General features: G+C 42.3%; 1 protein-coding gene across 1 annotated transcript in view; it reads left to right on the top strand.

Annotated features, from left to right (window-relative positions):
• The first annotated feature begins 10052 nt into the window (after positions 1-10052).
• Positions 10053-10172, top strand: part of PDX1 (pancreatic and duodenal homeobox 1) — a 59165-nt gene continuing 59045 nt past the window's right edge. Inside the window, exon 1 of the mRNA XM_040340477.1 lies at positions 10053-10172. This exon is cut by the window's right edge and continues 310 nt beyond it. Coding sequence (XP_040196411.1) covers positions 10089-10172 — 84 coding nt within the window. The 5' untranslated portion in view covers positions 10053-10088.

Here is a 10172-nt window from a genome sequence, read left to right as displayed (position 1 = left end):
TTTTTGAATAGCAAAATAGAAGAACAGTAGCTAAAGTGTTTATCTCACACGTACATATATGGAGGAAACACTGCAAACACTGGAGGAAACACTGCAAAATATATATTTTTTTCCCTAAATGGGTGTTTTTTGAATAGCAAAATAGAAGAACAGTAGCTATAGCGTTTATCTCACACGTACAGATAGGGAGGAAACACTGCAAACACTGAAGGAAACACTGCAAACACTGGAGGAAACACTGCAAAAAAAATTTTTTTCCCCTAAATGGATGTTTTTTGAATAGCACAATAGAAGAAAAGTATCTAAAGGGTGTATCTCACAGGAACATATGCAGTGCTGGTCTAATTTGATTTCTGAAGCAGGACTGACTCCTATCTATTTCTCTCCCTAAAAGCAAAACCAGGCAGGAAGCTTTCCCTAAAGTATCTAAAGCAGAGTGACTTGCACATATGTAGATCGCTGAGTAATTTGATTTCTGAAGCAGGACAGTCTGACTCCTATCTAATTCTCTCCCTCAGAGCAGCAGCCTTTCCCTACACTATCTAAAGCAGAGTGACGTGCTGTGCTGTGTGCCTTTAGCTTATATAGAGGCGGGTCACTTGCTGCACTGGCCAATCACAGCCATGTCATTAGTAGGCATGGCTGTGATGGCTTCTAGGTCACACGACAAGTTAAACAAATGTTGATTGGCTGCCCTGCAGCGCGCCATTACATTGCCGAACACCAAACCCGAACTTACAGCAAATTGTTCAGGTTCGGGTCCGGGTACCAAAAATCCAAAAATTTGGTACGAACCCGAACTTTACAGTTCGGGTTCGCACAACCCTATTCAGAATACCAGACTCTTCTGCCCCTTGTTGTCTCCAGAATATCAGGCTCTTCTGCCCCTCATTGTCCCAGGATACCAAACTCTTCTGTATTCTATTGACCAAGGATACCTGACTCCTCTGCCCCTTATTGTCCCCAGGGTTACCAGGCTCATCTGCCCCTTATTGTGCCCAGGGATACCAGGCTCTTCTGCCCTTTATTTTTCACAGGGATACCATGCTCTTCTTCAGCGTCATTGTCCCCAGGATACCAAACTCTTCTGCACTTTTTTGGCCAGCGATACCAGACTCTTATGCCCCTCTCGCCCAGGATACCAGGCTCTTCTGCCCCTCATCGACCCAGGAAACCAGGCTCTGCATTTCATTGTAAGGGAATGTTTAGCCCTGTTTTCATTGTAAATAAATGTTTTGAATAAGTTGAATAAATCCTTTTATTCATTTATTGTGTAAAATTATTATTTCCAATAATCTATCACTGATTGGTCAGTTATTATTAGATGTATGGTCAGATTTGGAAGGGCAAAGTTCACAACATATGTTTTTATGTGGCTTACATATGCAGAATTAATTCATTTTATGGAGATACAATGTTGTTCTGGAGTGTGGGGTTCGGGGAGATTTTCATGTCCTAGCTTCCATGGTTTGTGGGAGTGAAATGAGGCTGAGATTAGTTTTTGTAAAAATATAATCTTTCAACTTTTGGTCAAAGGATAGCCTGGAAATCCAGTATTTTATATCCGATAATAAATAACAAGCAGTCTTTTAAAAGGTTCTCGCAGTTTAATAATGTTACAAAAAACTATCCTACAATTGTGTATTTGGTATAAAGAGCCCCATACAGGCTGGCTCTTATCACTGGACTGAGGTGAATAATCTGCAGGTGGTTCTCAAAAAATTAGCATATTGTGATAAAGTTCATTATTTTCTGTAATGTACTGATAAACATTAGACTTTCATATATTTTAGATTCATTACACACAACTGAAGTAGTTCAAGCCTTTTATTGTTTTAATATTGATGATTTTTGGCATACAGCTCATGAAAACCCAAAATTCCTATCTCAAAAAATTAGCATATTTCATCCGACCAATAAAAGAAAAGTGTTTTTAATAAAAAAAAAAGTCAACCTTCAAATAATTATGTTTAGTTATGCACTCAATACTTGGTCGGGAATCCTTTTGCAGAAATGACTGCTTCAATGCGGCGTGGCATGGAGGCAATCAGCCTGTGGCACTGCTGAGGTGTTATGGAGGCCCAGGATGCTTCGGTAGCGGCCTTAAGCTCATCCAGAGTGTTGGGTCTTGCGTCTCTCAACTTTCTCTTCCCAATATCCCACAGATTCTCTATGGGGTTCAGGTCAGGAGAGTTGGCAGGCCAATTGAGCACAGTAATACCATGGTCAGTAAACCATTTACCAGTGGTTTTGGCACTGTGAGCAGGTGCCAGGTCGTGCTGAAAAATGAAATCTTCATCTCCATAAAGCTTTTCAGCAGATGGAAGCATGAAGTGCTCCAAAATCTCCTGATAGCTAGCTGCATTCACCCTGCCCTTGATAAAACACAGTGGACCAACACCAGCAGCTGACATGGCACCCCAGACCATCACTGACTGTGGGTACTTGACACTGGACTTCAGGCATTTTGGCATTTCCCTCTCCCCAGTCTTCCTCCAGACTCTGGCACCTTGATTACCGAATGACATGCAAAATTTGCTTTCATCCGAAAAAAGTACTTTGGACCACTGAGCAACAGTCCAATGTTGCTTCTCTGTAGCCCAGGTCAGGCGCTTCTGCCGCTGTTTCTGGTTCAAAAGTGGCTTGACCTGGGGAATGCGGCACTTGTAGCCCATTTCCTGCACACGCCTGTACACGGTGGCTCTGGATGTTTCTACTCCAGACTCAGTCCACTGCCTCCGCAGGTCCCCCAAGGTCTGGAATCAGTCCTTCTCCACAATCTTCCTCAGGGTCCGGTCACCTCTTCTCGTTGTGCAGCGTTTTCTGCCACACTTTTTCCTTCCCACAGACTTCCCACTGAGGTGCCTTGATACAGCACTCTGGGAACAGCCTATTCGTTCAGAAATTTCTTTCTGTGTCTTACCCTCTTGCTTGAGGGTGTCAATGATGGCCTTCTGGACAGCAGTCAGGTCGGCAGTCTTACCCATGATTGCCGACCTGACTTGAGTAATGAACCAGGCTGGGAGTTTTTAAAAGCCTCAGGAATCTTTTGCAGGTGTTTAGAGTTAATTAGTTGATTCAGATAATTAGGTTAAGAGCTCGTTTAGAGAACTTTTTCATGATATGCTAATTTTTTGAGATAGGAATTTTGGGTTTTCATGAGCTGTATGCCAAGATCATCAATATTAAAACAATAAAAAGGCTTGAACTACTTCAGTTGTGTGTAATGAATCTAAAATATATGAAAGTCTAATGTTTATCAGTACATTAGAGAAAATAATGAACTTTATCACAATATGCTAATTTTTTGAGAACCACCTGTATTTTATTAGGCTCAATTTTGTGTATTGTTTACCACCTTTTGCCTATAGTACAGTTCAGATAGAATTTGCTGTAGAAGCTTGCATCATTTTAGGTTTTCACCAATATTCTGACTGCTGGTATTTATTCTTTAACCACTTCAATACCAGGCACTTACACCCCCTTCCGGCCCAAGCCAATTTTCAGCTTTCAGCGCTGTTGCTATTTAAATGAAAATTGCGCGGTCATGCTACACTGTACCCATTTTTATCATTTTATTCCCACAAATAGAGCTTTCTTTTGGTGGTATTTGATCACCTCTACGGTTTTTATTTGTTGCTAAACAAATAAAAAAAGTCTGAAAATTTGAAAAAAAAAAACGTTTTCTTTTGTTTCTGTTATAAAATTTTGTAAATAAGTACGTTTTCTCCTTCACTGATGGGCACTGATAAGGCGGCACTGACGGGCACTGATAAGGTGGCACCGATGAGGTGGCATTGGTGGCCATTGATGATGGGCACTGGTAGGCGGCACTGATGGGTGGCACTGATATGCAGCACTGATGGGCATTGATAGGTAGCACTGATGGACACTCATGGGTGGCACTGGTGGGCAGTGATAGGCGACACCGATGGGCACTGAAAGGCTGCCCTGATGGGTACTTATGAGTGGCACTGATAGGCGGCACTGATGGGCACTGATAGGTGGCCCTGCTGGGCACTGATACATGGCACTGATGGGCACTGGTATGCGGCACTGATAGATGGCACTCATAGGCATCACTAATGTCACTGGCAGGCATTGGGGATGGGCACTGATTGGCAGCTGTCTGGGCACTTTTTGGCAACTGCCTGGGCACTGATTGGCATTTCCCTGGTGGTCTAGGGTGGCATACCTGGTGGTCCAGTGTGATGGCCATCCCGGTGGTTCTAGGCGGGCATCCAATGGGGGGGGCTGCGCTGATAAACTATCAGCACAGACCCCCCTGTCAGGAGAGCAGCTGGTCGGCTCTCCTCTACTCGCGTCTGTCAGACACGAGTGAGGAAAAGCCAATCAATGGCTCTTCCTGTTTACATCGTGATCAGCCGTGATTGGGCACAGCTGATCATGTGGTAAAAAGCCTCTGTCAGAGGCTCTTTACCAAGATCGGTGTAGCTATGTGTCAGACTGACATGCCGCACCACCGATCACCGTGATGACACCCAGTCAGGATAACTGAACCACCGCCAAAAAACAAAACTTTTCTAACAATAGATTTGTTTTAATAAATAGTTAAAGGGTAACTCCACTTTTGTGGGGGAAAAAATTGCAAATAATGAAAAAATGAAAAAATCTGCAGCCACTGTAATTTTCTGAGAATACATTGCAATATGGCCACCTGGAATTGTTCTGTACACAGAATGTGTACTGACCACTCCCCAGAAACATAATTTCCTGCTTGTGTGATTGGCTCACCAATTTTCCCAGAAGTCTACCTAAGATATAAGTCAGATTTCAGGCATCTCCTGCAACAAAAATGTCATTTTTGGAGAGATACTTTCAATAGGAACAAGTCTAAAGGGATGCAGGCCCATCAGATTTCTTCATTAGTACCCTGCAGCTGCGCACCTGACAGTTAATTATGAAACCACTCCCATTAGACCCACTCTGTACAGAGGCACAGACAAACACACCTGGATTACTTCAGAATAACAAAATATAGGAATCTGCAACAAAGGTTGTTATAATCCTTGCAATGTACATAGATCACCCAGGAGTGAAAAAAACATTCTCAACAAAAGTGGAGTTACACTTTAAAATGCCTATGTGTTAACCACTTCAGTCGCGGACCATATTGCTGGCCACTTTTTGCGATTCGGCACTGCGTCGCTTTAACTGACAATTGCGCGGTCGTGCGATGTGGCTCCCAAACAAAATTGGTGTTCCTTTTTTCCCACAAATAGAGCTTTCTTTTGGTGGTATTTGATCACCTCTGCAGTTTTTATTTTTTGCGCTATAAACAAAAATAGAGCGACAATTTTGAAAAAAAATGAATATTTTCTACTTTTTGCTATAATAAATATCCCCAAAAATATATAAAAAAACTATTTTTTCCTCGGTTTAGGCCGATACGTATTCGTCTACATATTTATTGTAAAAAAATATCGCAATAAGCGTTTATTGATTGGTTTGCGCAAAAGTTATAGCGTCTACAAAATAGGGCATAGTTTTATGGCATTTTTATTAATATTTTTTTTTTACTAGTAATGGCAGCGATCAGTGATTTTTATCGCTACTGCGACCTTATGGCGGACACTTTGGACACTTTTGACACATTTCTGGGACCATTGTCATTTTTATAGCGATCAATGCTATAAAAATGCATTGATTACTATAAAAATGCCACTGGCAGGGAAGGGGTTAACACTAGGGGGCGAGGAAGGGGTTAATTATTTTCCCTAAGTGTGTTCTAACTGAAGGGGGGGTGGACTGACTTGGGGAAATTACTGATCGCTGTTCATACATTGTATGAACAGACGGTCAGGCATTTCTCCCCCTGACAGGAGTGGGAGCTGTGTGTTTAAATACACAGCTCCCGGTTCTCGCTCTGTAACGAGCGATCGCAGGTGGCCAGCGGTGATCGCGCACGCCGGGCACGCGCGTCGGGACCAGGGGCGAGCGAGGGGCGCGTGCCTCCGGCGGCGCGCAAGCGCCCCTATTGGCTGATTCGCGAGATAACGTATAGCTACGTGATCTCGTGCAGCCTTGCCGACCTGCCACCGTATAACTGCGGTGGCTGGTCGGCAAGCAGTTAAAGTGTTTGTTAGCCCAACATTTCATATACCTGTTAGGTGTCTGTTGTACCATGTAAAAATTATCCTGTTCTCTTTGCATTGCTTCCTTTGTGTGAAATTCCTGGTTATCCTGCTAGTCCCCCTGCTTTATATTTCAAACTGACCACGGTAGGCATAGAACCACCTTCTTCGTAATGTGGTCAGTTTTTTGGCTGTAGTGGGAGCACAGCCTGTCCTCCAATGGTAAGACTGGTGCTGACACGCCCCCCTTCACATCTCTTCACTGTGAAGATCAGTGTCCTGCTCTTTCTCTGCCTCTTGCTGACATGCCCCCTGTAGTTTCCACCCACAATTCTCCAAGCCCCTTATGCAGCTGAGAACAGAGATTATGTGATCACTTATATAAAAAGAATATATATATATTATGCAGTATATACACAAACATTTTGCCTTTTATTTTTATCTTACATTGAATGGGTTTTACAAAGTAAGGGTTCACATGTACTTTAAAGCGGAAATTCCGGCCACAATTTCACTTTTTAAATATAAATACCCCTGTAATACACAAGCTTAATGTATTCTAGTTAAATTGGCCTGTAAACTAAGGTCCGTTTTGTTAGGTTGTTACAGCATTTAGACACTTTATAAAATAGAAATTGACTGGGGCCATCTTAAGTGTGGGCATCATGAAGCCAGACTGTATGACTTCCTGGATTTCAGCCTTGCAGATCTCGCACATGCTTAGTGCTGCACAAGCAGTGTAATAGGTTTCAGATCAGGTTTCAGCACCTGTACTGTCCAAGTCACATGATTCTTCGAGACTGGGGAGTGCACAGACTCCTGGAAAGTTACACCCACTACATTCCCAGGAGTCTGTGTGGTGTAGGTTAGGAAGCATTAAGCACCTAGGTGCAGGAAGAGGGAAGATTAACTATTCTGCCTAGCAACAACACTTTGAAGGCATCTAAAAAAAAAAAAAAAAATCTTAAAGGACTAATGACATTTTTTTAAAACTACTGTTATATTTATGGGTGGAACTCCACTTTAAAGTGGCTGTAAACCTTATTATATTTCCAGTAAAGTGACCAGCCCCAAGTAATATATGGAGAGGATACAAATCTTCTTAGAACCTGTTTATCTGCAGCCCATTCTCCTCTACAGCTGTTCAAAGTGGAGAATTCATACATCTTGTCTGAAATTTCAGAAAGCAGGGTGTGGGGAGCTGAAATTACACACTGTAGTGCTCAGTGAGGAGAGCTCTGAGAGCTGATTGGAGGTAAGGGACACCCCCCCCCCCTCCACACAGGACACAGGAACAAAGCTGAGGCTGTCAATCACTGGCTGTGTGCTGGAGCTTCCTCCCTTGTTACTGTTTTATCTCTTGGTGTCAGGCAAACTTGTCAGAAGTGAACCTTCTTTCTAATGTGGTCAGTTTTCTGGCTGTAGTGGGAGCACAGCCTGTCCTCCAATCGTCTGACTGGTGCTGACACGCCCCCCTTCACAGCTCTTCACTGGGAAGATCAGTGTCCTGACCTCCTTCTGGAAATGCTAGTTGATTGGTTGGTATGCTGTCCTGCTGGTTGTAATTAATGTCACATACCCAGAATAAGTATGCAGATCGGGAACGTTGGAGAAAAGTCTTAATTTTAATATTGTTTTGGAGCCAGTGATGCAAAAAAATAAAACGCATGATTAGAAATGATCGATATGACAGCCAAGCAACTAGCATTTCCAGGAGAGGTCAGCCGAGGTCTCTCATGGCAGGATTACTTTATTTTAACTCGAGTAACATCATCCATCTATTTCACTGAACAGAGATTTCATTCACAAGTTCCTCCAAATAAATGGAAGGGCACAATCAGCCAAGGCTTCCTATGTAATCCTCTATCTTGACAATCTTCCAGCCTGACAAATTTTGATCCAGAAAATCTTCTTCCCTGATAATCTACTTTCCTAATAATATCCTAATAATATTGCATCCTGATAATCTTCCATCCTGGCAAACTTCCATCTTGATAATCTTCCATATGAACAGTCTTCTACCCAGATAATCTTCCATCCTAATAATGTTCCAACCTCATAACCTTCCTTCCTGACATTCTTCCATGCTGACATCCTTCCTTCCTGACATTCTTCCATGCTGACATCCATCCTTTCTGACATTCTTCCATGCTGACATCCTTCCTTCCTGACAATCTTCCATCCTGATATTTTTAATTCTAACAATCTTTGTTTGTGATTATTTTCCAGCCTGACAATTTTCAATCCTGAAAATCGTACTTTCTGATAATATTACGTTCAGATAATCTTCCATCCTGAACGACTTCCATATTGATAATCTTCTATTTTGACAATCTTTCATCTTGATAATCTTCCATCTGAACAGACTTCTGTCCAGATAATCCTCCATCCTAATAATCTTCCAACCTGATAATCTTCCATCCTGACAGTCTTTCATCCTGATAATCTTCCATCCCAATAATCTTCCAATAGGAAAACCTTCCATCCTGACAATTTTCCATCCTGACAACATCTTTCCTGACAAACATCATGAGTTCTGATAATCTTCCAGGTCCATCCTGAAATTCCTTCATGTTGACATCCGGTCCTTCCTTCCTGACCATCTTCCATGCTGATAATATTCTATTCTAATAATCTTCCAACCTGGTAATCTTACATCCTGAGAATTTTCATTCCTAATAATCTTCCATTCTCACGTTCTTCCATCCTGACAACCTTCCTACCTTACAATCTTTAATTCTAATAATATTCCATTTCCTTCCTGACAATATTTAGTTCTGATAATCTTCCAGTTCCATCCTGACATTCCTTTGTGCTGACATCCTTACTTACTGACAATCTTCCATCCTGATAATCTTCCATTCTAATAATCTTTCATCCTGATAATCTTCCATCCTGACAATCTTCCATCCTGATAATCTTCCATCCTGACAATCTTCCACCCTGATAATCTTCTATCCTGATAATTTTCCATCCTAATAATATTCCATCCTGATAATTTTCCAACCTGATAATCTTCCACCCTGACAATCTTCCATCCTGTTATTTTTCCATCATAATAATCTTTCATCCTGACAATCTTCCATCCTGGAAATCTTCTATCCTAACAATCTTCCACCTGATCATTTTTCATCCTAATAATCTTCCATCGGGACAATCTTCCATCCTGACAATCTTACATCCTGATAATATTCCATCCTAATAATCTTCCATCATGATAATTTCCCATCATAATAATCTTCCATTCTGACAATCTTCCATCCTTATAGTTTTTCATCCTAATAATCTTTCATCCATTCCTGACAATCTCCCATTCTCATAATCTTCCATCCTGACAATCTCCCATCCTGACAATCTCCCATCCTGACAATCTCCCATCCTGATCATTTTTCATCCTAATAATCTTCCATCCTGACAATCTCCCATCCTAATAATCTTCCATCCTGACAATCTTCCATCCTGACAATCTCTCATCCTGATAATCTCCCATCCTTATAATCTTCCATCCTAATAATCTTCCATCCTAATAATCTTATATCCTGATAATCTGATCTCCCATCCTGATAATCTCCCATCCTTATAATCTTCCATCCTAATAATCTTCCATCCTGATAATCTTCCATCCTGATAATCTTCCATCCTGACAATCTCCCATACTGACAATCTCCCATCCTGATAATCTCCCATCCTGATAATCTTCCATCTTGACAATCTTCCATCCCAAAAATCTTCCATCCTGACAATCTTCCATCCCAATAATCTTCCATCCTGCCAATCTTCCACCCTGCCCAGCCCTCTGGGTGTCCCTGTCCTTGGTGTCCCCCAGGTGATCGGGGCACAGTCCTGTTCCAGCTCTCAGTATAGTGGAGGGAGGCGATGAGTGTGACTTCTCTCCACCTAGCCACGCCTCCCCGATGCTCATCACCAAATCACATGAGACTTGCAGGTGAGCTTACCTGTCACCTAAGCAGTGCCGAGCTCATTGCCGGAGCCATGAACGCCGAGGATCAGTACTACCCTCCTGCCCAGCTGTACAAGGACTCCTGTGCCTTCCAGAGGGCTCAGGACTACAGCCCC

Source organism: Rana temporaria, chromosome 2 (assembly GCF_905171775.1).
Source record: "Rana temporaria chromosome 2, aRanTem1.1, whole genome shotgun sequence".
Classification (NCBI taxonomy): Eukaryota; Metazoa; Chordata; class Amphibia; order Anura; family Ranidae; genus Rana; species Rana temporaria.
The sequence above is the reverse complement of the archived record's forward strand: the minus strand, read 5'-3'. Positions and strand labels throughout refer to the sequence as shown.